General features: G+C 51.4%; 10 protein-coding genes across 10 annotated transcripts; 4 read left to right on the top strand and 6 right to left on the bottom strand.

Moving 5' to 3' along the window:
• Positions 1 to 719: 719 nt before the first annotated feature.
• On the bottom strand, positions 720 to 2,171 carry HER10_EVM0001473 (uncharacterized protein; the record flags this gene model as incomplete). Its single annotated transcript, XM_035471218.1, has 2 exons — positions 720 to 1,570; positions 1,622 to 2,171. 2 exons carry the CDS (start codon positions 2,169 to 2,171, stop codon positions 720 to 722), a joined length of 1,401 nt encoding a protein of 466 aa, XP_035325859.1.
• A 1,201-nt stretch (positions 2,172 to 3,372) lies between these two features.
• Positions 3,373 to 5,957, bottom strand: HER10_EVM0012638 (LysM domain-containing protein; the record flags this gene model as incomplete). The annotated part of the gene is made up of 7 exons (XM_035482030.1): positions 3,373 to 4,251; positions 4,314 to 4,500; positions 4,565 to 4,681; positions 4,741 to 5,210; positions 5,290 to 5,455; positions 5,509 to 5,760; positions 5,818 to 5,957. The coding sequence occupies 7 exons, from the start codon at positions 5,955 to 5,957 to the stop codon at positions 3,373 to 3,375; spliced, it is 2,211 nt and encodes a 736-aa protein (XP_035325989.1).
• A 1,288-nt stretch (positions 5,958 to 7,245) lies between these two features.
• HER10_EVM0002219 (putative glycosyl hydrolase family 18) lies at positions 7,246 to 11,079 on the top strand (the record flags this gene model as incomplete). Its single annotated transcript, XM_035471940.1, has 7 exons — positions 7,246 to 7,589; positions 7,660 to 8,104; positions 8,185 to 8,302; positions 8,355 to 8,468; positions 8,530 to 9,007; positions 9,229 to 9,501; positions 9,996 to 11,079. 7 exons carry the CDS (start codon positions 7,246 to 7,248, stop codon positions 11,077 to 11,079), a joined length of 2,856 nt encoding a protein of 951 aa, XP_035325865.1.
• Positions 11,080 to 11,179: 100 nt separating this feature from the next.
• On the bottom strand, positions 11,180 to 12,034 carry HER10_EVM0004457 (uncharacterized protein; the record flags this gene model as incomplete). The annotated part of the gene is made up of 2 exons (XM_035474101.1): positions 11,180 to 11,281; positions 11,333 to 12,034. 2 exons carry the CDS (start codon positions 12,032 to 12,034, stop codon positions 11,180 to 11,182), a joined length of 804 nt encoding a protein of 267 aa, XP_035325892.1.
• Positions 12,035 to 12,283: 249 nt separating this feature from the next.
• Positions 12,284 to 13,639, bottom strand: HER10_EVM0000963 (uncharacterized protein; the record flags this gene model as incomplete). The annotated part of the gene is made up of 1 exon (XM_035470727.1): positions 12,284 to 13,639. The coding sequence occupies one exon, from the start codon at positions 13,637 to 13,639 to the stop codon at positions 12,284 to 12,286; it is 1,356 nt and encodes a 451-aa protein (XP_035325854.1).
• Positions 13,640 to 16,300: 2,661 nt separating this feature from the next.
• On the top strand, positions 16,301 to 16,783 carry HER10_EVM0001680 (uncharacterized protein; the record flags this gene model as incomplete). Its single annotated transcript, XM_035471420.1, has 1 exon — positions 16,301 to 16,783. The coding sequence occupies one exon, from the start codon at positions 16,301 to 16,303 to the stop codon at positions 16,781 to 16,783; it is 483 nt and encodes a 160-aa protein (XP_035325862.1).
• Positions 16,784 to 17,512: 729 nt separating this feature from the next.
• On the bottom strand, positions 17,513 to 18,667 carry HER10_EVM0010571 (uncharacterized protein; the record flags this gene model as incomplete). Its single annotated transcript, XM_035480027.1, has 1 exon — positions 17,513 to 18,667. The coding sequence occupies one exon, from the start codon at positions 18,665 to 18,667 to the stop codon at positions 17,513 to 17,515; it is 1,155 nt and encodes a 384-aa protein (XP_035325962.1).
• Positions 18,668 to 19,528: 861 nt separating this feature from the next.
• On the bottom strand, positions 19,529 to 20,902 carry HER10_EVM0008378 (uncharacterized protein; the record flags this gene model as incomplete). The annotated part of the gene is made up of 1 exon (XM_035477903.1): positions 19,529 to 20,902. One exon carries the CDS (start codon positions 20,900 to 20,902, stop codon positions 19,529 to 19,531), a length of 1,374 nt encoding a protein of 457 aa, XP_035325940.1.
• Positions 20,903 to 23,847: 2,945 nt separating this feature from the next.
• HER10_EVM0004155 (acetyltransferase) lies at positions 23,848 to 24,579 on the top strand (the record flags this gene model as incomplete). Its single annotated transcript, XM_035473807.1, has 1 exon — positions 23,848 to 24,579. The coding sequence occupies one exon, from the start codon at positions 23,848 to 23,850 to the stop codon at positions 24,577 to 24,579; it is 732 nt and encodes a 243-aa protein (XP_035325887.1).
• Positions 24,580 to 25,604: 1,025 nt separating this feature from the next.
• HER10_EVM0004789 (uncharacterized protein) lies at positions 25,605 to 26,777 on the top strand (the record flags this gene model as incomplete). Its single annotated transcript, XM_035474422.1, has 1 exon — positions 25,605 to 26,777. The coding sequence occupies one exon, from the start codon at positions 25,605 to 25,607 to the stop codon at positions 26,775 to 26,777; it is 1,173 nt and encodes a 390-aa protein (XP_035325900.1).
• Between the last annotated feature and the right edge of the window lie 480 nt (positions 26,778 to 27,257).

Raw genomic sequence — 27,257 nt, forward strand, 5'->3', positions numbered from 1 at the left:
GTGATTGCCCCACGCCCTTCGCCATAATTTTTTTTTTCTTCCTTCTGGCCCGGACGAAAATTTGAAAAGCCCGGGGGGTCGGGAAGGTGGCGACGGCGGGGCCGCTGCTTGCTGTTCGTCACACGTGACATCCGCTTATGTACTACGACCGGCTGTGGCATCCGGGTATCTTTCATACCGTAGAGTTGCAGTATCAGAGAATCTTTGGTTCCATCTGACTATCGATCTTGATTTTATCTTTATCTTTTGCATTCCGCAAACGGAGAACACCACGTCAATGAGGGGTCCAAAAAGTCGATCTGAGGAAGCACGGGCATTAACCTTTGGATCTTAAGATTGACTCTTTTGATTGGTTCAGGCCAGCCCCGCATCACTCTTGATTCGGCTTAGTGCGAGGTCGGTACTCCGAGACTCTTCCTTCGGGCCGGCCGGCGGTCTCGGTGAGCGCAAGGTCTAGCAGCACCTACCCACCGTAAGGCGCGAACGACATCTTCGGAGACCGTGCCTTAGTGTTTCTATCATTTTGAACCCGAAAACCATACCGAGGTGGCGCAGGCATGCAACATCGATGCGTAACCTTGAGGTAAAGTGCGGGAGTGCTCATAATACCACAGTCAAATCTTCGTCAACTTGAGAGAATGTCGCACGCGTTTCTGGGTGGGGTCATGATATATTGATATTTTGTCCCTACCTTGCCCACATTGAAAACCTCCTAGGCATCAAGACTTGACCGATCTCGTACACCCAAGTACCTCGCCCCAGTCATAAGAGCCAGGACTCTCTATCCCGTCCTCCCTAGGGGTTTCATTTCCATCACTCATGTAGGAGTCCTCGAGAGCCCCGTCCACAGTGTCCTCACTGGCTTCGTAGTAGATATCTGCGGCATCATTTTCGGCTTCCTCCAGTATCTGAGCCCTAACCACCTTCTTCTCAAAGATGTCATCGACGGCGGCTTCAAGCAGACGGCCGATGAGCGCCTTGTGATCACGATCCTCTCTCACCATGTTTTCAATCACTTGCTTCTCTTGTCTATCAAGTTCCTCGCGTTGACGGCGGATATCGTCGAGGCTGAATAGAGTGCGGTTCTCCAGAACATTCTTCGTCAGTACCATGGCCTTTATTTTCTCATCGACCTCGGACATCAAGTCCTCCAGCTGAGCAGCGCGGGAGACGTCTTGAAGAGTCTCAGCCACTACCAGTGCAGTCCGCAAATGTTGGCTGACTTCGCGGGCAGTCGTGGGCAGTCTGTGCACAGCAGTGTGCCTCAACTGATGTGTGCGGAAGAGAACATCCTTGATGGGGGTGTTTGCCGGTGCGGTTGCGTGCGCAGGCAAGTTTAGGCCAGCTCTGTTGAAGACTTTGGTCCACTTCGTTAACTCGACCGCTGACGGACAGTCCCAGCCTTGTGATCGAAGAACGTGTGGTATCCATTTGGTCGCAAAATCAAAGCAGCATTCCTCCAGAACTCTCTGAGTGGTGGTGAGGATGTCATGTTGAGTCTTGTAAGGGAGACAGGCGGGATACAAAGAAGGTAGCCCAGGGTGCGGCGGTGGACTTGTCAGAGTGACCCCTTATGCCTTGTCAGTGGTCTTGTATAACTGGAGAACTGTACATGACTTACCGGAGTCGATATCGCACATATCTGCGAGATCTTGGGGAGGCGTTATAGCCTTGACTAAGGCAAGAGGCTCGTCGGCGAGAGGTGCGTCGGCAAGAGGTGCGTCGGCAGGAGGCGCGTCTTCTGGGACCTTTTCTGCTATGGGAGTAGGAACTGCTTCCTCAGGATATGATTCGGGAATTCGATCAAGTTCATCGTCATCATCCTCGCCTTCCGATTGACTCATCTCGTCTAAGGCGTTTGCAACTGACCTCACTGCATCGGCCTCCGAAGCCTCGCGATCAGCATCTTGCTGCGGGGTGCTTTGGAAGAGGCTCGGAAACATGACTTTGGCTCTGAGATCGGACTCAAATACCCGGCATTCCAACAGGTGCTGCGACATGAGTATGGTCTTTTCCTCGCCAAAACTGAAGAAAAGTGGTTTAACAGTGGTTGTGTTCTTGATCAGGGCCTCTTTGACCTTCTTCTTCTTTCGTAAGAGAGCATCGTTACCGCTAAAGATTGCTCTACAGGTGCAATACACCCTTTCAAGGTCTTCCTTCTTGTAGGCCATGGTGATACACTTTGGGGAAGATGAGAATCTTTCGATGCAAGTAGCAGAAGGGGGTTGACTGGTGGTTGGGCTGTATTTATATACGGTGCCAAGAAATATCTGTTACAGCTGGTTGGATGCCAGGCTGCATGTCTTTGTTGGTGGTCGGCCTCCCGCAGCGACCGTCCCAACACATGTTCAAGGCACCGAAAAGTGGCGAAAGGACCTGCGGGTGTGTCCTTGGTCCCATCCAGCTCACCACGCTACACCTTGGACTGTTAGGCTCTCATGCATGCCATATGCTTATTCTCGCAATTACGATCATGCAGGTCTACTTTTGGGCTTAGTTTTGACATCGATATGGTTGTTTATTGGCTTGAGTCTTCCAGCCAACTCGCCAACAACGGCGCCTATGTTCCCAACTCAGACCAGTGCTCATGCTGCCAAGTATAGAAACGACCATCGGCCCATCATGCATATTAGGCATGTGTTTCTACAAATGTGAGTGGGGAATCCGGCTGCGGACTCAAGAGAGCCTTATGGGTGTGCTCAAATTGAACAAAAGCCTAAAGCAACACAATAAAAGAAATAGGCGTCTACTGATTCAACTTTGGTCCCATGTCTTTCCTCTTACATTGTTGACCATGCTATTAGATGATTATGGGATAGATATATAAGCGAGGCACAAATATTTCATGACAAGAAATGGCCTTCAAAGGGTACGAAAAAGACGAAAGAGGAGTGCACCCCTCGGTGCCTATTTGGAGGCTGCATTTCTTGGTGCTCAATCTGGGAATCAAACTCGAACTTGTGACCTGTCGTTGATCAGACTCATTTGCGTATCAATTATCGACTATAAATCACTCCACCACTCATCCAAGTTTGACCTTAGCCGCCGACCTAGACGGGTCGCTGCTGGTTGTGGCGACAGGAGTAGGTTTCATGAAGCCCTTACCCGCTTTTTGATTTTACTTATTCAGATGGCAAATGGGAATGGAAGAACTCAACGAAAGAAGGGTTGGAATGGCAGATATGTTCAACATCACTTGCTTCTACCCTATGGCTCGCCCTGGCGCTAGAGGACGCCGCATGTTCCTCCTAAGGCCGCTGCGTAAGTCAGATTTTGGGCCAAATATGCTTCGCTCTTGGGTGTATTTATCAAAACTTATAGCAGTCATTGAACTTGAGGTATTGATCTTCTTCCAACAAAGTGGAGGCCATTCTACTTAGTGATACTGATACAGTAATACTCCTGCGCCCACATCTTTGTGGCGCAATTCTCCCCATTTGCCCCCAAGACCGGATTCCAAGCATACAACTGAGCCAGAGTGACTCCATTGGCGCTCGAGAACGTGGTGCAGGTCGCACCTGAAGGCGCTTCGGCGTATCGAGCACAGTTAGAGTTGATGCCATCTTGCGTCGGGCCAGGGGCAGCCACGGTGATGCCGACGCAGTAGTACTCGTTGGCCCACATGGAAGACGCGCAGTTCTCCCCATTGGCACCGAGGACTGTGTTCCATGCATAAAACTGATCGGTTGAAATGCTGTTGCTGCTCGCAAAGTCGCCGCATACTACTCCGGACGGAGCCTTGGCAAACTTGGAGCAGCTCGAGACGATGCCAGTTTGGGTCGGGCCAGGGGCTGTGACTTGAGTAGCAGTAGTCGAGACTGCAGCCGTGGTTGTTGCTGCGGATGATGATCCGGAGACACCAACACAGTAGTACTCGTCCGCCCACATGGAACCAGCGCAGTTCTCTCCATTTGCTCCAAGTACGCTGTTCCAAGCGTAGAGCTGAGCGGTTGTGATGTTGTTGCGAGAAGCAAAGACGGTACAGACGTCACCAGAGATTGCCTCTGCGTACTTATTGCAGCTAGACGTGATTCCCGTCTGGGTTGGACCTGGTGCAGTTGCGGCAGAAGTCTGGGTTGGCTTCCACGTGCCGATGCAGTAATACTCGCTAGCCCAGAGAGCGGTTGAGCATTCGGAGCCAGCAGTGCCAAGAACTGGGTTCCATGCATAGAGCTGTGTTGGCGCAATCGAGTTGCGCGTGGCAAACGCCTCGCATCCGTCTCCAGCAGTAGCACTTGCGTAGTTATTGCACTGGAAATCTCAGAGTTAGTCTCGCATCTTCATGTTGATTTATTATCAATGGTTCGTCTTACGTTGGTGACAAGCCCGTCTTGGGTTGGGCTAGGGGCTGTTCCTCCCGACACAGGGTTCACAATGTCTGTTGCGGTCGTCGTAGCCGATACTATGCCGCCGGCGCCTCCTCGTTGTTGATTTCCGGCATTGGCTTCTGTGCCTAATGGTGGTGCAGGCAATGTGTATGTAGCGTTGACGCCAGGGGAACTATCCAGGAGTATTGGTCAGTCAACTTCACATTTATCATAAAATAGATCAAAGTCCTCCTTACCTTACGCATACCCACTGGCCCTCTGTAAGACTGTCACAAAGTCCAAGGACGTAGGTATTCCACTTCTTAAACTGCACGATAGTAGTGTCACCGCCGATGGATGCCGCGATACTCGCACTTTGAGGACGTTCATTAGCACTTAAAGCAGCTGGCAGAAATTGGTTCGTGATACTCACCACGTCTCGTTGCTTCCAACTTTCTGTAATGTGCACCGCTGAGGAAGACACACTGAGCCAGAGACAGCGCAGGTTTCACTGTTGGTGAACCACTGAAGTGCGCCAGTGCTTACGCCATACTGAGACGACAAGTCATCGCATGACGATGCCTGCCTAGGCTCTAATCCAGGCGCAGATCTTTTTATCCAGTCCAAAGCATTATCTCTTTTTGATGCAGCGGCAGAGCCAAGAGTCTGACCGACGCATGTGGTCGTGGCAGCGGCCGTGGAGGTGGCAGTGGCCACGGCAGTCGTCGAAGATCCCACGTTTACGGAAGACAGTGTCGATGCAGTCTGATAATCCCAAGGCAGTGCAACAGTGAAGTCGGGAATAGTTTTGTTGCAAACGTCTGAGATGTCAAAAATCTGATCTGCGAGATATTCTGAGTAGTCGGTATCCGGGACGAAGATGGACGAGATGCGAGTGTAAAGCTGATTTATAAAACAGTCATTGCATAACTTGATGTCATGTCAGTGAGTCCTACGTTGACATCACAGAAGTCCGACTCACAATATCGTCTTCGTACAGGTTGGCTAGGCGAACGTTCGCCTCGGGGATGTCCGTGGAGTTGCCGCCGCAAGTGGGATCTGAGGGATTGGCATCACAGTCGACCCGCAACACATCAGCTCCGACCCACTCCTGCGACTCTGTGAGACAGTATGTGTAGTTATCGGATCTTTAGGCAATTAGTATGATTTCACAGAGATGGCTTCAGGCAACGAGACTAACCGAGACGGCAAACATGCAAAGATGAGATTGTCCACAACTCGCTCAGTGACCGTCCATATGGGTACAAGCTTCCCATATGCAGTGAAAGACTGCTCGAAGCAAGGATCAGAGACATTATAGTTCCACGATCCAACGGCTTCAGCACAGCCTGAGTCGCAGACAGCCGTGAGGTTGTCATCGGTCCACCAGTAGTTCTCTACGTTCATCGTCATCTGCAGTAACGTCTGATCACATTCTGGAATAGTTTGGTTTCTATCTCAATCATTAGCCCAGGCATAGTATAAGAGGTAACAGGTTAAAGACACTCACAGTGCTGCAATGCAGTCTGATGTGACGTTCAGTGACTTGGCGAGCTTATCGCCGTTGATAGCTGGGTAAAGGTTGAAAGAGTGACATGTTTGCAGAAAACTAAGTGCAACGAACAGAAGCCACAATGAGTGACTCTCCATGATGAAGTAAATTGGCTAGAGCGGCGGGCTTTGTGCTGGTAAGGAATGGACGGACACGAAATTGGTGCTGCGGCTCATCTCATGTGCGAAGCCTTCGGTATATGGATCTCGGACTCATTCACAATTGACTGGAAGAGAAAGACATCGACAGATGATCAGCTGGTTCGAGTCTCTCATTGATGTTGTCAGCATCAGATTTGGCACTAGTAGGCCGGAAATTGGTCTGACAGCAGTGGTACCAAAGTGCTAAGGGAAGTTGCATTAGGCCGCAGGCTGCAGCTTCTAAGTATGGGGCCTGCAAGGAACGCTCTACCCTGGCCGTGTGATATTGAAGCCGAGGAGATTGAAGAACTGCACGCGACGGGAGCTCATTCTGCAGGGTTGAAATCCTTGCCGGAGTCGGATGTCCCGCAACTGAGTCGGCAATCGCATCTTTTTTCCTTTGAGCGAGCTGCGACGCGTTTTGATAGGTTTGCCTGCTAGTCCAAACTGCAAGGAAAAGGAGTTGTCTCAATCTTTCTTGCCTCCAAGTAAGCACAGCGGCCCGATGCCGTTCAGTAGCCTACGGCACAGCAGTCATCTGGACTCAAAAAGTGGTTCATGTCAGCGGCACTTTCGTGCCGAGGGAAGCCAAGACCGGCCAAGAGTAGCCAAGTCCAGGTAAGCTTTTTTGTGACAGGGGCCGGGGGTTAGATGACATTCTCCGCCCAACAGGGCTTGAAGGGTCACATCGCCAGCTCCATGCAACCAACCTGCTTACTCCCTGCGGCCGTTGGTCTTGAATTTGGGATGGCTTCGGAAGCAGGTGAGATGATAATTCAGTCAAAAGAGGGTCATTTGATTCCATCTCAAGTCAGGCTGACGAGGAAATCCTGCCAAGCCGGTCGAAGCCGCCGAGACAGTCTGATCATCAGAGCCTGGATCAACATGTTGAGGGTGTTCATGGGTGAGGTTTTAGCAATCTGCATCCGTAATTCTATCTGAAATGGGCGGTATTCGGCGCTTCATGTACCCATAGCATCAGCTTAATCTCACTGTGCATCAAATGGTCCGCGTCGAAATGCGACTATGACCCCTGCAGCCCGGGGTGGATCAGGAGCCAGCAAGCGAGCACGCTGTTGTTGCCTGTTGATGAACAACACGCCGGTTCTCGATTATCAAGAGCTGAGTTTGGGTTAACACGATTGCAATATTTGTGTCTTGGGAGCTGCCGTCCTGCTCTGGAAACTGGTTCGCTTCAGAGTCACGCATCATTCCAGACTCCAAAGTGTCGTCCAAGGCCGCGGGGATGTTTCCACTCACTCTACTTTACGCCTTCATGGCAGCCATTCCTTTCCTCATTTCAGCCGTTCCTTTAGACTCTAACAACCACGTTGCGCCTATCACTCCTTATTCAATTCCTTCTCTTGACCACCTTCTTACTGGACGAGCCCTTCCGACTGGCACATGCAATGCAGACACTCCATGTGAGAATGCCGCGTGCTGTGGTTCCAATGGGCTTTGCGGCTACTCTCCAACAGAGTGTGGCAAGGGCAATTGCACATCAAATTGTGATGCCAAAGCTCAATGTGGACAGTACGGCAAAGAAGGCTCTCAGGAATGCCCCTTGAGTGTCTGCTGTTCTGAGTTCGGGTAAGTGATAGAGTTGATGAACCTCTACCTTTCCATATCAACCATGCATTCGCTGATCAATATGCATCAGATTCTGTGGTTCTACAAGTGATTTCTGTGGTAAAGGCTGCCAAAAAGATTTCGGCGGCTGTGGAAATGTCACAAGACCATCTTGTTCAGGCAATTCTGTCTCCAAACGCACAATTGGTTACTATGAGGGATGGTCCAACACTCGCAGTTGCCAAGCAGTTTCACCGGAGGACCTCAACCTCAACGGATTCTCTCACATCAACTTTGCATTTGCATTCTTTGACCCACGGACTTTCCAGATTGCTCCCATGGACACCGAGACTGGCAAGCTTTACAGCCGATTCACAGCACTGAAGAAGAACAACGCCGGGTTAGAGGCCTGGATCTCTGTTGGTGGCTGGTCATTCACCGACCCCGGAGCTACCAGGACAGCCTTCAGCGACATGACGAGCACATCTGGTAACAGGCAGAGGTTCATCTCTGGCCTGATTGACTTCATGGAGCACGTAAGATACCATCAACAGTCCAGTCTGAATAGCGTCATTGAAGGGAATGTTTCCTAAGACTGACATCTATGAACTTGTAGTATGGTTTCGACGGTGTTGATCTTGACTGGGAGTACCCTCAAGCCGACGATAGAGGCGGCGTCACAGCAGACAAGAAGAACTACGCTCTTCTTACGAAAGAGCTCAGGGCTGCTTTTGGTGAGATTCCTATCTAGTTTAATGACATTTCGGCTCGACTGACCTCTGCCAGGCTCACGCTACGGGATTTCAATGACGCTGCCGACGTCATACTGGTATCTTCAGCACTTTGATCTTGCATCTATTGCAGCAGATGTCGATTGGTTCAACTTCATGGCTTATGACTGTGAGTCTCACTCAATCTCCAACACGACATTACTCAATCTTGGACTAACATAACTTGGAAGTGCACGGAACTTGGGACGCTGCGTCTAAGTTCGTTGGGCCTTACCTTGCGCCTCATACTAATGTTACTGAGATTGACATGGGTCTCGACCTCCTATGGAGAGCTGGCGTAAAGCCTGCCAAGGTCATTCTGGGCCTCGGATGGTACGGACGCAGCTTCACGCTTTCTGACCCATCTTGCAACAAGCCCAATGGCGTGTGCCAATTCTCTGGTGGTGCCTTGGCAGGACAGTGTTCCAACGCATCGGGCATCTTGACCCTGCAAGAGATCAACGGAGTCATTGACTACAACGGCGTAAAACCCGTGTGGGACAAGGACGCCATGGTGAAATGGATTACCTGGGATGACAATCAGTGGGTCTCGTACGACGACGACGACACTTTTGAACAGAAGCGCAAGTTTGCCAACTCCCGCTGCTTGGGAGGCACAATGGTGAGCAATACTACTGTTCTACCTAGAGTAATTGACAAGCTAATTCAGTGACTTAGGTCTGGGCCATGGATCAAAGAGACCAGGGAGAAGACAATGGATTGGCTCCCGCTTCTGGTGTCACCACTGGTCAGCAAGAAGACGCCCAGGAAATGGCTCAAGGACTTGCCGCCGGAGTTTCATGTTACACGACAGATTGCGGAGCGAGCTGCAAGAAGGGCACTAACCCGGTCACCCAGATGAATGGGCAGCCCGGCATGCTCTCAACCAGTGATCGCTGCGACAAGAACAAGTATCGCACGCTCTGCTGCGATGATGGCACTACCATGGGCACTTGCAAGTGGCGCGGCTACCGCGGTCTAGGTCTGTCATGCATGGGTGGCTGTGATGATGAAGAGACCGAGGTCCTCCAGGATACGAACAACCACAGCAAGAATGGCGACCAGACGTGCACTGGTGGTATTCAGAGTTACTGCTGCAAGGGCTTCGAATCAGCTCCGACGAAAGAAGAGCTAGAGGAGGAAGCCAAAGAAAAGGCCGAGGAGTTGGCCGAAGAGGCGGCTGAGCAAGCAGCTCTCGACATTGCGGCCAAGGCTTTCTGTCGACTCGCTATTCCTGCTCTCTTAGCACCCTTGGAGTTGATTGAGGCTGCGATCCCGATTATTGGTATGTTCCGCGACTTCCATGCCTCTTTCACTTCGCCCCTGCATTTTACATTCTAACGTGGATGATTCTAGGCGAAATTCTGGATATCGCCGAGATCGCCGCGACACCAGCCCTGATTCAACTTTGTACCGACGGCATTGAGAAAGAAGGCAAAGCGGTATTCAAGGTTTTCGGCAAGGAACACTCCGTTTCGTTCAACAAGCCATCCAAGACAGTGTCACGGCCGCCTAAGTCTACTCATGTATGTTTCTTTCACCATCTTTCGTCAAGTTTCCACATGCAGCCAAATGCTAATATTCCGCAGTCACCGGCAAAGACCTCTTCGTGTCCTTCAAACGCTAAGCGTGCGGATGATGGGAGACCCTGCAAGAGACAAAAGCGCTATATGACATCCCATCGAACCAGTGAAATCGTAGTCTCAACCAGCAAGCTTGCAGGCAACGGCTACAAGATTCCTTGCAATGGCAATGGGGGCGTCTATCCGGAGGCTTGCAAGAATTACAAGTCCATTGTGGACAACTACCCTCAGTACAAGACCATTACCTGCCCTTACCGCAAGATCGACGACAAGAAACGCCCCATCACGGGAGTCTTCAACCAACAGCGATCGACAGCCCTCTGGGATCCCGTCATCGCTGCGCCTAACGGATGCTCCCCAGACGAATACCCGCCAGCTGTCATGGCACCTGTGAACGATGGGTACAGCTTGCTCACCTCCATGATCAAGGATAGTGATACAGAGGTACGGAGATTGCTCAGTGCAAAGCCACCCTCGGTAGATGGACAGATGGTTCGCTATCTCGACCTGGTCGACAACCGAGAAGCCGGAAAGATCTTCGACAAGTGCCGTCAGCCGCCTGTGGCCAGTGATATGCATTCGACCACCACCGTCATCAACCCAGATGCCCGAGTGCCCATCGAGTGGCATTTGACAAAGGTGGCACTTTCACGTCTCGTTTGGGAGCTCGACTTTGATGGTCTCCCTGATGACTCTGACGATTATGGTGTCGCGGACAATATCTGTGTGCCGACGATCAACGGAGTGAAGCACCCCGGCTACGCTCTCCTCAACGAGGATGAATATTTTGATACGCACGCCGCAGAGGCAGCTCTGAGAGCTACCTGGCCGAATGGTCCGGCACAGAAGCGTTGGGTTGAGCCAGCAGGCTTAGTGGTGGAGGGCGTTAACTCTACCAGGGTGGCGACTCCAGAGGAGCTGCGCGATCACCTTGGCTTCGATGAGTGCACAGATAGTAGTTGCTCACGAGAGATTGAGAAGCTGAAGGATGTCGCTAGAACGTTCAGGGACAAGGCCGAGAGGGCGGCCAACTCGCCCGCGGAAGCGCCGGCACCTGAGGCAACGCCTGTCCATGAACACAGCGTCGTCCAAGCCGTTCCTCCGAGCCAACCTGGACGGTCGTTTGACTCTGATATTCCTATGTATACTGGTATCTGATATGTTTAGATCTTGACTGTAGATTCTAATACAACTTCACAAACTCTGCTGTTCATACCTCTGCTCGTGACGTGCCTATGCCGCTTGATTGATCCTTACACTAGATTACTGCCTTCTTCAACCATTCCGCTAGTTTCCTGCGGCCCTCCTCGCCATTGTAGTCTTCTGGCCACCCGTTTTGTATCACAATCTCTTGGAGTGCCTCGGAGAAAGGTTAGTCGGGTTCATCGAAACTAGGTGCGCGGCAGCTTACTTCTGTTTCTTCGGCCCAAAGGCCTTGCGACAGGACACCTGGGTGGTCATGACGGGGAAGGCCAAAGTACTGAAATGTCTTGTACTTGTCGATGATTTCTTCTAGCCACGCTTCCAGTGGAAGAGTGATATCATCGCACAGTGTCTCTCTCCACATCCTAGGGTCGCCCTTTTCATATCTCCCTGCTGGTTCGGGGTAAACAGCGCCCGTAATGATGTACTTGGTCACTGTGCCATCCATCGTGTCCAGTATCCATATGTCGCCGTCCCTGTTGACACTCATAGTGAGGGGGATCACCCAAGCTGGAAAGCCTTCAAATGACTGAAGGTCATGGGACAGAGCATGCAGCCATTTGGGCTTGAACACTCCAACGGCTGGTATCAAAGACACGGCGGTAAGGTAGTTGATGGGGAAAGTTTCCGGAGTGATCCAAAGGGGGTTGCCATCAATGTAGGGTAGATGCTTGATTAAGTCTACCACTCGCTCGTTCAAATGTCTCATTCCCGAGGCCGCGAGCGACTCAGGGGTAATTTCTGGCCAACCCCCCGACGGCGCGCGACGAACTAGGGAGGGGTCGATGTGCGGCAGACTTTGGTAGAAAGTCGCAAGAGAGGTGATGATGTTGTCACGGGAATATCGAGGCTGTTGGCCCGGAAGGCGTGGGTCCGATGGAAGATCTCTGGGGTCCGGAATAGCCTCCATCTTGGCATTCGTCTTGGCATTCGGGTGATGGGTGGTGTGAAAGAGTGATCGGGAGAGAGTGCTTGTTCAATCAAGAAACCCCGCGCATCCTGCAGCTTAGTAAGCCTCCAGGATGATGATCAAAATGTCTCCCCCTGGCCTCCTGTTTGTGGACATGCTGGCGCTTAGGTAATGTGAGAATACAGCTTCATTCAAGGGTGAACAGTAAACGGTCTTTTTCTTTCGACTAACACCTTACCTGCAAAAATATCATGGCCACAAACAAGACGCATACTCGGGATATTTCCCCGGCACGCCATAAATCTGACTCATATCGTCACTGAGCATCTGCGGCCCCTTCAAGAACGAGTCCTTCTCCTTAGGAATCTCCTTGGAAAAGAGATGCCTCTTCAGTGCGACGTTCCATGCAAAACTCGAGTGTCCCACGCCTCCAAACTGCGCCGCTCCCAACATGACCAGAAAGTCAATCATTCCTTTCTGATCCCACGTCAACGCATCTAGCCTCTTGCGGTTCTTCCCCGTCAGCAGGTCCTGCTTCGTCACGACCCGTACCCCACGCGGCACGGCGTCTTCCTCGAGCATCGCCACCTGTGTCTCATTCCCGGACGCGACGTACATGACTGACAGACCCGCTCGACTCGCCTGGTCAAAGAATGCGTTCGTCTGCTTGCTGTACTCGGACCACTCCCACGTCGGGTCCGCCGGATTCCAGTTGTCTAGAGCGTCCTTCTCAGTGCGCAGGTGCGCGCCGAAGAAATGCTTGTTGATGCTGAGGATCGTGGCGCTCGCGAGCTGCCGAACATCCGCGCGGAACTCGAGGATGGTACCAAAGGTGTTTGCGAAGACCTCGCCATCGCTATGGATCGGGTAGGTGAGGTACGACCGGCCGAGGTCCACCATCATCGGGCCCTCTGTGAGGCGCCCTGTCGGCGCGGCGTCAGTGGTGTTGTTGATGTCTTCGAGCCACCGGTATAGTTGCGACCGCCACTTTTGCGGGCGCTCGATGCCCGTGCTGGCGATGTGCTCCTCATCGACGAGGGATTCTGGGAAGAGGCCGAGAGACCATGTTCGCGCTGGTCCAAGAGATTCGTAGACCTCGTCGGTGTCGTTGTAGAGGCGCAGCTGTGGGCACGAGAGATGCAGCGAGTCGATGAAGTGTTGCCTGTCGAAGAGGTACTCCATCTCCTGCCGCCGTCCCGTCCGGATGTGAGAGATGTCCGAGTCGTTGCGCTTGAAGATGCGCGGCATGACCAATGAGCCTCCAGCCAGCATCGTATATCGTACACAGTTCAAGATCGAGTTACGGATGTTTCCGATCCCGCCGACGTTGTTGTCGCATGTGAACACAACTTGCATCGCCTTCCCTGCATCCCACTCTGTCCTGTCGCAAACCCCCCGGATGACATCCGAATTGACCGGCTCAAAGTCAAAGATGTCCTGGTGGGCTAGTCGCGGAATCCACGGCACCATGCTCGAATCCATGCCCACGCGATCGAGGCCCAGCTGCTCACGGAACACCCACAAGAATAGGAAAAAGACGCTTACTGCAGCCGCATTGGTGAAGCGGCCGAAGCGCCGTTTCGGGTACCTTCCGACGATGCCCATGATGTGGTTATTGTGGGTAGACCTGCGATTCAAGCGGCCTCTAGAAAGGATCCCCATGGGGAAAGAGAAAAGGCTTTGGGTGAGGTTTTGAGAGTTTTCCTTCGAGGGAGTGTTCATCCCTTGTATGCCAGCGCTGCGTTCCAGAGCATCGCCCAAGGGTTGTGGCTCACCCCTTTCATGATTAGAACAGACGCGTTGTTGGTGACTTATCGCGTTTTTCTCAATGAACATACATGGTTAGCTTAGTTGTCGCTGTCGTAGATCCCACCGCCGTCACATCAATAGTTCAGCCCCAAGCGGAAGCTAAATCAGGCCGCTCGGACCCTGCTGAATTCGGGGCCGGATAGCCCTTCGAAGAATTTCAGATAAGCGAAGCAACAAAATCATTGCTCTTTGTCGAGTTTTTCCGGGAGCACTGCTTTCTGGAATGCTAAGAGCAGGCAGGTGTAGTCGCCCGCGTGTTACCCCTTACAGGAAAACGGTCATATTTCATCCCTTTTGTCCTACCTCATAGATGCTGTGAGACTGATCGCATCTGATTCGAGAGCAATATTGCAAGGAAACCTAGCCAGCCTAAACCCAATCATGCGCTTCCACTTCCAGAGGGAGGGGCAGACAGCATTGTCGTACAAAATTGATCTATTCGTTCTCACTTACACAATGCATTCAGCTTCACCAACATCGAGACCAGATGACGAAATCGTCGCACATCAGCCTTGGAATAAATCCTTGCCAGCACACACGAACAACATCCTTTGTTTACACGAAAATCTGGAATCGTCCATCAATCTAGAAACAGTAATTGAATCTAGAAAACATTCGGGGCATGACGTCTTCTGGTGCTTGCGGGGGTCAGATCCAGGTTTCCTACTTCTCTCCAGGTTCGGCATCATTCCTCCTTGGGCCTCAGCACAACGTTGCGCCTCAAGTAAACGCTAGATCGGATTGATTGACAATGCAGTAATGCCGAGCCCTTTATTTCTTTCGGGATAATCAACTAGAGAACCTCTCTAACTTGCTCGACAAGCTCTCTGGCAACTTACAAGACAATGGTGAGTGTTTCTACAACCATTCAATGCCGACAAGTCAGTGGCACTGAGCTTTGATTGGCTACTATGTTTTATGAATCTTTCAGAGGAAAGACGCCGAAGGCGTCCAGAACTGGCTTTTCTCCCATCCATGCGCCGTCAGCCAGTCAGAGAATGTCTTCATCAGCCAAAGACATGATTTGATATGCTCTTTGCTTAGTACCTTATTTAGCAATATGTCACTCCACGTTCACAAGACGGAAGCTCCTGAGAAGAGCAATTGAGCGACTGGCTGCGGCCTTTCAACATGCCGTCGGCGGCGGCGTGCTCAGGCCTCGGTCACGTTGCAAACGCCGATGCTGACTCGAGAACCAGAGTGGAGACTTTAATGACCCGAAGCTGGTTCACAGTCGCAATGGAAGAGTCGAAAGGCTGATATGTCCACCGCGGCGATGGTTACAGCCAGTCCCCTTGTTCTCGTGGCACCGCTGCGGTCAAGTCTTCTGGTCTGTTGTTCGTCTTAGGCGCTTCCGGCGTCCGAAGCGCCTTTGTTGCATTGCTCCTTGCCTGTGTTTCAAAAGTGGCCGTCGCGGAGCCAGTCGACATACTTCGAGTCACAACCCCGCGTGAGTGGCTTTCGGGACGCCCTTTTGGATTTTGCTGAGTCTTATTCTGACAATGTGAATACACGGCGATGTTGGTGGTGTGGTCTTCATGCATGTTGCAGATAGCCCACGTTAGAACTTGGGTCGCCTTAGTGTCATATGCATGCAGCTTTCTTTACTGGGTACCTTTAGTGAGGTATGATTTCTCTACGGTCTCGATATAGGTGCGAGCACCGCCTATCGGAATCAATTTGATGCCAGTTTCCCGCACTTTTTGTCATCACCTCAGATTAGTCAACAGGTGTCAAGAAAGATATAGATGACTTAGTCCAGGAACATCTGCTTCGGTATCCACTCCCGAAACCTAGAAACCATGCGCTACCGCGGGCCTTGCTCGGCACTGTGCCGATGGGCTGAGGATCGTCACCAGGGGACCCCATTCTTCAATGCTTCCAGAATCGAGCTGATGCTCCGTCTGTTGCACTTCAGATCGTTCGAATAGTCAATCTTGCAGGACTGAAGTATAGGATCGGACACTATTGCAACACAATTCTGAGTTCTGGGCGATTGAGAGATCACTGTCCTTTCAAGATTATCGTTCCCTTCGAGGCAGCACCAGAAGGACACTGAGTATTCGAAATCCAAGTAATCCCGTCGGCTTTACAAGTAGGACATTATGAGTAAAACGCTCACTAAACCATTGGTCATTCCCTAATCCGACTGCGACTTCCCAGTTCTGGTCATTGCCAATGGTATTGAGCAGGGATCAACAAGGGTCTATAGTATTAGAGTTTCTTAGCATTGAGGCACATGGCGCAGTTTGGATGAACTCCTATCAGTGTTGCAACCTGCTATTTCTCCTACCAAGAGCCATTTAATCTATCTGATTATCGGCATTTCTTTCCTCTGCACTCCGCCTCGTGTATAAGATCATTCCGATCGACACCCTCGAGAACATCGCTGTACACATCTACCACACGGGAAAACAAAACACGTCAAAAGATCGCAACACACAAAACCACAGCACAATGCGTACATCTTCATTACTCGCTCTCGGCGTCAGCGCCCTCGCCTGGACAACAAGCGCCCTCGCGCCGCGTCAAGGCTCCGCGCCGTACTGCCCTCCTCGTCCGGCAACACCAGAGCAGCAAAAGGTCATTCTCGGAGAATTCATGCAAGCCTTCTACGAAGAACGAAACGCAACCAAGGCCCTCCTCAACCACGTCGCCGAAGACTACATCCAGCACAACCCTGGCGCTCTCTCCGGTCGCGCGAACTCTCTTGCCGTCCTCGAGCCTTTCATCTCTCCGAACACGGTCAACTACACCATCATGAACAAGAACTTCCAGGACAACATCGCATTTATTCACTACCGCATGGATCTCGTGGGTGGAGGGCAGCCGTTTGCCGTGGTGGACGTTTTCAGATTCAACGGGACTTGCGTTATGGAACATTGGGACGTGGCGCAGCAGCGGACTGCCAACTCAACGAATCCGATTGCTTTGTTTTAGACCATGCGGGAGTTGCGACGTTCATGACAGTCAGCATATAGAGAATATCCAACCACCAAAATTGGCTCATTTACTTGCGATGAAGCTCGTCAACTCGCTCGCGATCGGACGATACAATGCGTTTTAGAGAGGCCAAATGACTGCACCGCCCGCAAACTCGTGATTTCTAGTTCGATCTCGTTAGACACTCGCTGCCGTGCTTTTCCTCTTTCCTCGTTTAAATGACTATTTAGCAATGATCGCGGGCCATTGATATCGAACAGGTACCAATGCTGCTTGTCACGTACAATCCTTTGAGGAACTCGTCCACAAAGGCGAGGCCCGAGAGCCGAGAGGTGGGGAGAGCGGTGGGAGTCTCGGCCTCCGTGCCGGCCTGATTGCCGGAAGAGGAAGGTAGGAACGGAAGGACAGCAGACGGACGAGCGTGTCTATTCGCTCCGAGTCTCAAGCCGTCGCCGGAGTGTACCCCTATTCCATGCATACGAGTGGGCGCGATCTTGAACCTCCATGTCTGCTTACCTGATTCAGACATCCAGTGACATGGGACAAGTGGTAAGCGTATGTGATATGATGTCTTTATGGCTCAAACTATGTTGAAGTGGGTATAGATAGTAACATCAAACTAGAAAAGGAGACCTCGCTGGTGTAGTCAGTCAATAAGATATCGGCTGGTTATCGCGTATCCTCCCATATCACAATGCGCCTAAAAGCCCAAACATGTACGCACATTCATTTCCAATGAGCCCGCGTTTTGTAAACCTTTGCGATTTGCCCCTTTGTGGAGTTTCTACTCCTCCCTATGAGACCTTGAGTTCCAACAATAGTCGTACTGTTGACGTCGAAACAATTGGTCGTGATGCTACCGGCACAAAAATCGTAGAGTTTCCTCTTCGTGAGATTGCAGTATTTCCTGTCGACAAACGAGACGATGTCATACCCGACTGAGTTGGGGTGTTCGCAGATCTCCCGAGCCGTCTGACCCGGTATCTCGGTCAAGATTAGGTGATCAGGATCCATGTTTGAACCTTGTCTCTTACTCAGGCGCGTGGAGTGAGTTCTCCTCCTTTTTCGATACTGCTTTTCCGATTCGCCCTGTTGCACGTATACGTCCTTATTGTACTTGAAGCGATCTAGGGCTTCGATGGGATTTTCATTTGTACCTTCAAGTTTCGGGTTGATGGAATCCTTGTTGTACTTCAGAACTGGGTAGAAGAATGGTACAACGCCGTCTGGTATGAGATGCTTCCAGAAAGAGTACCGAGGTGTGCTTTTACACAGGTATGACAACTCGCTATTGTACAATTTCAACTTATCAGGCGAAGGCAGCATGTCTCTGAGGTGAAAACTCATAGCCCTGGCGTTGAAGTTGGGATGGGAGTGATCTGAGTCCAACCATACACACTTGGTCATGAGGTTACCACCCTTGAACTTCCGTTGGCTGTAGTACCATGCTTGACCGCATTTGTATCCAGTATCTCCGTAGACCGTCCCACTGAGTCGGCCGTTGGAAACTTGGACCATTGCAATGCATGTTGCGTCGGTATCGTGACTCAACATGACATATTGGGGATCAGATATCTGCCCGTTGTTCTCATCGTTCGGTATCTTGACGGTTCGCTCGCTGCTCTGTGCTACCTTGTCGCCTAGCTTGGTGCGGTATCGTCCTATTCTGTTGCCATTATCGTCCCAAATGGCAACATCAGGAAAGACACCGCCAGCATCCTTGAGATCGCCTCCTGCTCCCGTCACCACGGTCACCCAAGTTTCCGCGATAGGTTTCTCGGGAATAGCTTCTTTGATAATGAAGGCTGCGGGCATAAAGGTTCCAACAGTATTGAGTGTGAATCCAAGGTGGCTGTTCACCCATGTCGTCAGCAGTGCCATGGCAGCCCCAGGGTCCAAGTTTGCAGGATTGGCGGGTTGGTTTTGAGTCGTACCAAGAGCTCAGAAAGATCGACTGCAATGAGCCGAAATGCTGTAGAAGGAGGTCGGAGGCTTAATACCCGCAGTCTTGCAGTAACTTTCCGTGTTGGACACACTCGTCAAGTATTAATCTGGTCGATGAGACCTTGGAGTACACGAGTAATGGTCCTGCTCAATGGAAGGTCTTCCAATTTCCGTCAAAGACAGTTACGTATCATTGCAGATTCTATGGTACGAACCTTCGTTACGCGACGGATTCTGTATTACGTGGTAAGAGAACATTCAAGTGTCAACTGCAATCGGTTTGCCGGCCACACTAGACAGTGTGCATATGGAACTAATTGTCTACAAAGTTACATGTCCATCCGTTTCAATGAACCCTGCATTGTGTGACAATCCAAGGGCTTTTACTTGAAGGTAGGGGGCTCTACTATCCCTTTCATATCACCAGAGTGTGTTGTGCCTTTATCTACTAGTACGTAATGTAGGGCCGTGCCAAGGGACTCGTACACGTGACACTTTCAGTTTGGTGCATGAGATTAGTTCAATTTGATGTGAGAAATGGAACGGGCTTTTGCTTCTGAGTCTTGCATGTTCCCAAAGATAGTGGCATATTGCGGAGAAAGAATGAGACGAATGTAGAGAACGAAAGTTGATTAAATTAAATATGTGATAGAAATCCCCCACTCTAGTTGCCATGACCTTGAAATGTACAGTATTAACGAATGAAGTGACCAACAATTCGGACTATGCAAAGTCTACAACCAACACCATATTCTAGATTAATGAGCGAATAGCAGGCGAATCTGTCAAAAAACCCGCTTATTTGGAGCAGAAGGACCAGGAGCTCTCAATGCTCCAGGAGAATCCAGCGGAGAAAGAAGGAGTGTAAGAAGCAGCAGAGGGGTTGTACTGCTGAGTGAAGAGACTGCAGTAGGTACCCTTGGCAATACCGTTCTGTTTGACCATGAAGGCGTTGAAGAAGTTGCACTTCAGAGGGCTGTAGCCGAGGAAGCTGGCCCAGGAGCTGAGGCCGACAGACTTGGAGTTCTGGGCGTTCTGGGCAGCGGCGTAGGTAGCGCAGAGGCTGGCATCGAACGGACCGGGGAAGAACTTCTGTCCCATGCAGGTGCTGGGGTGGGAGTGGACGACACCGCCGCAGCCCTGGGGGTTGGTCCAGCCGGAGGGAGTGGTGGGAGTGGTGGTGTTGGTCTTCTCGTAGCCGTTGGAGCCGGTGATCACGACCTGGAAGCCATCACGAGTCTGGCCGGTGTTGACAGCAGCAGCCTTGTCGACGCCGGAGCCCCAGAGAGTGCACTTGTAGTTGGAGATGGAGGCAGGGTTGGTGCAAGAGCAGCCGGAGGGGTTGATGGAGGGGTCACGCTCGACGTAGATGTTGATACCGGTGCACAGGTTGGTGGCGTCACACTTGGCAGCGCAGGCGGCGACGTCGTAGCTCTTGAGGGTGTAGAGACCGAGGTAGCTGTTGGCGTTGACAGCAGCGCTCAGGTCCTTGAAGGTGTTGGCGTATCCGGAGGGGTTGGCGGCCGACTGAGCCTCCTTGTGGAACTGGGCGAAAGACTGGAAAGCCTCGACGGTGTCGGGCTGGACCTGAGTACCGTATCCATCGGGCTGGACAGCGCAAGGGTCCTCAGGGTTGATGAATCCGCAGTAAGTGCCAACCTCGAAAGGTTCAGCGCAACCAGAAGCAGTGGTGAACGCGAAGGTGTTGGTCCAGCTGACCGGGGTGCAGGTCGAAGGCGCGGTGGGAGCAGTGGTGATGGTAGCGGCAGTGGCAGTGGTCACGGCCGTAGTTGTGACAGGAGCGGTCGTCTTGGGAGTGGTGACGGCAGCGGGAGTGGTGGAAGTAGTGCAGATCGAGGTAGTCTTGGCGGACGAAGTGGTGGAGGGAGATCCCCAGCAGAAGCCAAAGAAGCAGAAAGTGCGCTTGTCGAGGCCACGAGCCGCGACGGACTGAGTGGCACTGGCAGAAGCGACGCCGGTGACAGCGGCGGCGGCAGATTGAGATGCAGCAGCCGCGTCGTAGACGCCAGTCTGGCCAGTGGCCAGGGCAGGAGGTCCAGTCAGGGTGGGTGCAGCGGCACCCATGATGGCATCGAAGTCCATGGGCGCGGTGGTGGTGGGCGCGGCCGACGCGAGAGCCGCGAGGGCGATGATGTTCAAGGAGTAACGCATGTTGATGATACGAGGCTCGCGTTGAGCTGGAAGCAGAAAGTTTGAATGAATGTTGTTGAAGGAGATACTCTGGCTCAGAAGAGAATGTGATGCTCAAGGTGAGAAGTGATCGAAGCTGCTGAGATGAGGAGAGAATAACTAAATGAGCCTGGACATGAGGGCTGGTTATATACAGTTGTTGTTGTTGCGATCATATGTGGCGGCGTATCTTGACATCGCGGGTTTAGACCACATTGAGCTGACATTTCTTCTTTGGAGCGTATTACGGCACCCGTTGGCCGACTGGCGCCTCGTACAAGCTCTGAGCACCTCCCAGAAGTGTGGTCCATCGTATCCGTAGTTCAGGTTGCCAGAGGTCAGAGCTCTTAGTGAACGGTGAGACCGATCTCCGTGCAGTCCAATCCGTAGTGTCGGCAACTTGATCGGAGTCGAGAAAGGCCAGTGTAAGTGAGGTCCACATCGTCACTCTCCTGAAGCACCGTCCCGCTTACTGCGTTCGCGATTCGCGAGTAACGGCAGTCTGGGGCAGCGGGTATGTCGATCCCACAAAGAAAGTGGAATGTTTCAAGAGGTGCTCTATTGGGATCTGGAAACTTTTCCTTTGTTGCCCTATCCCTGATTCATTGATCGAGCCAACTGTGAAGCGGCTCTAAATGGATGGCTTTGTCCCAATTAGTCCCGAAAACGCCAGAGCGGGTAACTCGGGATCTCCTGTAGCGCTTTGATCCTTGTTCCTGTAAGCTAGACCTAGTCTAGGTCGACCGAGCATGATATGACCCCATTAGCTAGCCGTTAGACAGACGCTGCATCAATTAGCATCTTTCAGGTGAGCTGAGGTTCTATGAGGAGAATGGCCGACTGAGTGCAAAGGTGGGCATCATCAGATCAACCGCGAGGGAGGGTGGAGTCACTTGTGAGTCTCGCCCGTTCTACCTAAACGGTGCAGATACGATTATGCACACATCCACTTCTCGACTATGAGACTCCGTGTAACTCTGACCGGTCAAGGCGATAAACTACACTCAAAAGCCTAAAACGGCTTTTTGCAGCCGACTATCTCTGCGCGTTGCTGAGCTTCAGGGTCATGTGTTGGGCTTGCGGCCGCAACCTGAAGGCCCATGTTCGTTGTTTACCCGCGTGTAAGTGACAGCAAGTAAACATTGTTTGTGCAAAATCCGAGGTATTGGCATCCGTGCCAAGCATGTCAGCGTGCACGGCGAGCTGGCTGCCGATGGCGCCCAGCGAAGCCAAGAGTCGGGGTCTTCTTGTGGCTTTGATGCTCGACGGGCCGTCGTCGTCCCAGTGATGAACACGCGTCAGCGACCGTGCAACAGAAGCCCTCGGAAATCGGGATGACGACTCGGATTCAATGGTCTGTGAAAGCTGCCACAATGGCAGCTGATTTCTTTCATCGAGTAAGGTAGCTTGGCCAGCTGTGTTGATGTTGACCGAAGCTAGACCACATTCATCGTAGTTGCATGGCAAGCCACCACGCTATCTATATTTTTGGCAATTTTGGTCAGGTACCATTGCTAGTTTTTCTCCTTTTTCTGCGGTGCAGTGTAACAATGAACGTATGGTCCGACCAGGATTCACCAGATCTTTTGAGAATCAATTTACGCTACTGGTTCCTGCAGTAGCCCAGAGGCAAATGCACATTAACAAGTTCAAGGTTCGGTCTTCTGCATCATTCATGCTCGATGACCCCACAAGCCCCTTTGTTTTCACAGACCAAGTCCCTCTATTAGGTAACGCCAAACCTCAAATATGTTTTCCGATGGCAGCAGTGATGATGGACTTGACCTATCGGCTCACTAATCATCTGAGCAAGTCTCCTTCTGAGGATGGATGACTTCTCTCGATGCCTCCTCTCTAGGTAGGTCGGAGTTGACGATTGATGGTTCTCCTTAGCCTCGAGAACATCACAATTGGCTTCTGTCATTACGTCGCGCGAGGCTAGGACTTGGCAGCGTGTGCCATTGTCAGACTATTCTAGTTGTCAAGTTGAGTCGACTTGCAGACCCTGTTAGGCTTGGACATTTCGCGGAACTTACCACCACTGTCACGACTGCACGACACTCCCGGTGGGCTGGTTTTGACAGTGACAAATTTTGCCAAGCGTTCTGACTTTAGTTATTGATGGTCATGTCGGCCCGATGACCTAGCACCAAACCTTGTGCAAAGTTGCAAACTGAAAACAGGAAATCAATGGCAGTGGTGCAAATAGAAGCCGGACCCTTCATGAAGTCAAATGGGATTTCATATTTCCAGTGAACAGAAAGGCTCTTGTTTCGTCTCGTTGCAATTCGCTTGCTGCGATCACTCTTCCCCTCAACCCACCGAGAGATGAATAGTTCAGTACTACGGGAAATCCTCTCTTATGCCTTGAAGCATCTCTCTTCGATCTAGCTGAATTTTCAGTGGCATTTGCTGCTATCACTAGCTCGAGAGTGAAAGAAGTCGAGTGCAGAGTACGTTGGCATATCAGAATATACCTGAACCACCCAGCGAGCTTATCCGATTAGGTCTGCGTCAACTCCGAAGGCCCTGTAAAGCTGTCATAAGTTCCACAAAATGATTGCTTGAAAAAAGGTTAGAAGTTCAAGGGCTACAATGAATGCATTGTTGATGATCCTCAGATTTCAGACTGTGCTGAATGGTCTGCGAGTGCGGGCATAGGATGGGCGTCAGAGAGGACTTTGAATCTTACATTTATCAACAAATAGGTAGGTACATTGGTTGTAAATCTGAATGGCATAATTCTACCTCAGGGCTTATGCGACTGGGGTACTTCGCGTTGAGCCTGCTGCCTACTGCACAGCTACCCCGCATCTTGACCTTCTTTTTTCCAACTGCACGCCTTTGAATTCGACTGTGGATTGTACATACTGGATACTACCCTCGCTAAGTTTCTCTTACCACTGGAGCACAGAGTCTTTACCACCATGAGCGATCAAGATTCTAAAGAACCCCAATACAACGTATCAATATGTGCGGTGGAACCCAGTGACATCGATGACCTTGTCGCGATCCACACTGCCGCGTTCAGATCCGACCGGTTTTCGAATTTAATGCTTCTGGGTCGTGAAGAAGGCGCCCATCAAAACCTTATGCGCAAGTCGATCCTTCACTGGCTATCGAACCCCTCTACTACCAAGATCTTCAAAGCGTTCGAGGGGAATGGAAACATCCTCGGCTGGTCGTGTTGGGTTGCGAAGGAACTGGAACGCAAGAACCCGGAGGAGAACAAGTCCTCTGAGGCACCCTCTGATCCAAACCATCGCGAGGAGAAAGCACGCCCTGCCGATGATGCTCCTCAAGACCCTGCGCGAGTGTTGGGTGAGATCATGCATAAAGAGATGACTTCATGGGAATCTCGACACATGGGAGGGTCCGAGTACATGGTTCTGCAAGCCTTGGCGACGCATCCTGAGTCCCAAGGCCGGGGTATCGGGACCAGGTTGGTTCAGCATGGACTTGAGGAAATAAAGTCGCAGAGTCTTGCATGTTGGATCCATGCATCCCCCTCAAGTTACAGGCTTTACGAAAAGGCTGGGTTTCAAGAGGTTGGGAAGAGTGACTATGATCTTGCCGAGTGGGCACCGGTAGGGACAGGCGGTGAACTTGGCTGGGGGACATATACGTTTCGGTATATGCTTCGCTCTCCAAAAGTGTAATTCTGCCGAACGCATTCTCATGACAATGGAAGTATGTTCGTAAACTGAATGTATCAGGTTGTGTGTGGTATTGGACCAAAAAAATGAAATCCCAGCTGTGGCAGAAAAGAACAAAAACCACAACTCTAGTGATGGTGCTCCAAAGACGTGAAGGTGAACTAAACCAGTCCTCTTCTGTTGTTTATGGTCGAGTCCCAAGGACTAAGATAACTCAGTTATACTGCATTAAGCCATTCTGCTTTTTCAGTGCGTGCTAGTAATTCCACACGAAATGCTACTTATCCCATTAACTGTGGAATGGCGTATGTTTAACAATCTCCATATGTTCTCTAACTTCCTTGCATTGTTTTTAAGTAAGGATATGGCAGGAGTAGGCTCGTATAAACGTTTCCTTTGTCCCTACTCTGAATATATACAAGTATCATTTTAGTGACGCTATTCTACGGTAGATGAGATAGGGCTCAGCCGTTGAGACGTGTAAAACTGCCCGTCCCTTATCAATCTTGAATCCACTGATCTACCATACGAAAACTATCTTGATAAGTGTTTTGTGAAGTTAAATTCTCGAGAGCTTGGTTCCGCTAAAAGTCGAAACTGAACTTAACGTTAAGTAAATCCATGGAACTTGAACAGCTCGTCAAAAAAGCTCATGCCAGAATGTTCGATAGACACCAAAATTCTTGTACTAAGTCACACCAGAACTCGGCTACACCCATGTAGATATTTAACTTCCTCGCTACCTCCTCATCCTAACATCCAATGCTCCGCCAGGTACAATGTTGTGGAACCTCTGGCCTGTTCAAAGTACCGCCTTCATCCTTGCTAGATATCGTAGTAGAGAGTATATCCTTCTAACGCGTGTACTAATATCACAATAGTCGCTAGCGCTTACACCTGGCTGCCTAAAGCAACGCACTTAGCCACCTGTTATTTACTTGACGAGACCCGCGTCATTGATGTGACCAGAACGGGATCTTCAACTTCATACGGCACTTTCGCTCATTTCTTTTCTCCGGAATTTCATGATGGGGGACATGCTGGCTTGGTACATTGTCATTTTCTTAGGATCGGCTATTTTGACAGCTGGCTCCATATACAACTCCGAATTCATCACCAACCCGACCACATCGTTCCTCGTTCACCTCACCACCAGCATCGTCCTCTACTTCACCTCCCTCACCGGCCTTGCTCTCACCGCAATCGAAGACTGGAGACTCCAAGCCCGCATCGGACGGAAGAAAGGCCGCGGCCTCGAGCCCTTTCGATTCTTCCCCAAAGAGCATGCAGTCTTCGTGACGCGGGCGACGGGCCTGGCGGCGGGCGCCTACGTCATGGCGCTCCCGCTGCTCATGCCGACAGACGACGTGATTGCCCAGGTCTGCCTGCGCATACCGACATTTTTCTACGCGTGCAAGTGCTGGGACTTGACAGGCGCGCGAGTGAGAAAGCCTCCTGTCCCACGGGATGGGAAAGAGGAAGTGGTCTACGGGCTGACGAGCTGGAGACCTGTTGCTTCGTATGTCTGGCGGCTTGGGTCGGAGACTAGGTATGCGTCTTTCAACATCGCTGTGGACGAGTCGAAGCGAAAGAACATCCCAAAAAGCGCGTTCTGGACTTACGTTCCGCTGCTTGTCGTCCCTCTGACATATCTCTTTCCGATCACGGAGCTCAAGATCATGTGTGGCCTGCTTGCTATCCAACATGGACTAGAGGGCATTCACTTCATATTCCATCCCCACTGCCCCAACAAGCTCTTCTTCCAGCCGTGGGCAGCAGACAGTTTCTCCAGCTTCTGGGCCATTCATTGGCACCACGGGGCACAGCCATTCCTTCAACACCTAGGGTACGTTCCCGCCAGAGCCCTCTTCACACGTCTATTTGGGAAAAATACTGGCAAGGCCGCCGGTGTACTCGCGGCTTTTAGTCTCAGCGGAGTTTGGCATGCCTGGTGTGGGGTCGTCTTGACACTGGACGAGTATGCGTGGGTACAGGCTGTGGGCCTGTGGACTGTGTTCATGGTGCAAGGCTTTGGTTGCCTGTTCGAGCGCTGGCTTCTCCAGAATGAGAGCTGGAGGACAGGACGTAGGAGACAGATGTTGACGGCCCTGTGTTGGATGGCTTCGGTGGAGTCGGCGGCGTTTTGGTTGAGGTACGGAGAGGCACGGGCGAAGAGACCTCAGGGCTGGACTACGTTCTGAGATATGGGGTCAAGGGTCAGGGGCGATAAACCGATAGAGAGCATCCATAGAGGCGGGTAAGCGTATGAACTCTTGTCAAGAGCAGCATGATTCAGTAGCTTTACCCCAAGGGATCGAGAGGTCTGGCCCGAAGACTATGATAGAACCTAGACCATTGAAGGAAATCTTCTATGACTTCAATGTCTGCTAAGCGACACTAGAACCTGTCCCCTGTGCGGTACGTGTTCCTGGTGACTGGTTATTCAATAGTATTCTGATGCGACCTGCATCCTGTACCCACTGCGGATGGCAATGCTACAGACTTGAGATGGAGCGCTTGTCCAAGCCAATCTTTTCGACCCTTCCCGGGTCCCTGGTTCAATAAAATGTCGAAAGGGTGGTCTCGCCAACGCTTTGCTGGATCTCAGCTGTCGAACTCTTCTCAATGCATCCATGATTGGCTCGGCTCCTGCCAAGAACATTCGGACGGGAGATCAGCGC

This window comes from Colletotrichum scovillei, assembly GCF_011075155.1.
Source record: "Colletotrichum scovillei strain TJNH1 chromosome Unknown Contig00013, whole genome shotgun sequence".
NCBI classification, from domain to species: domain Eukaryota; kingdom Fungi; phylum Ascomycota; class Sordariomycetes; order Glomerellales; family Glomerellaceae; genus Colletotrichum; species Colletotrichum scovillei.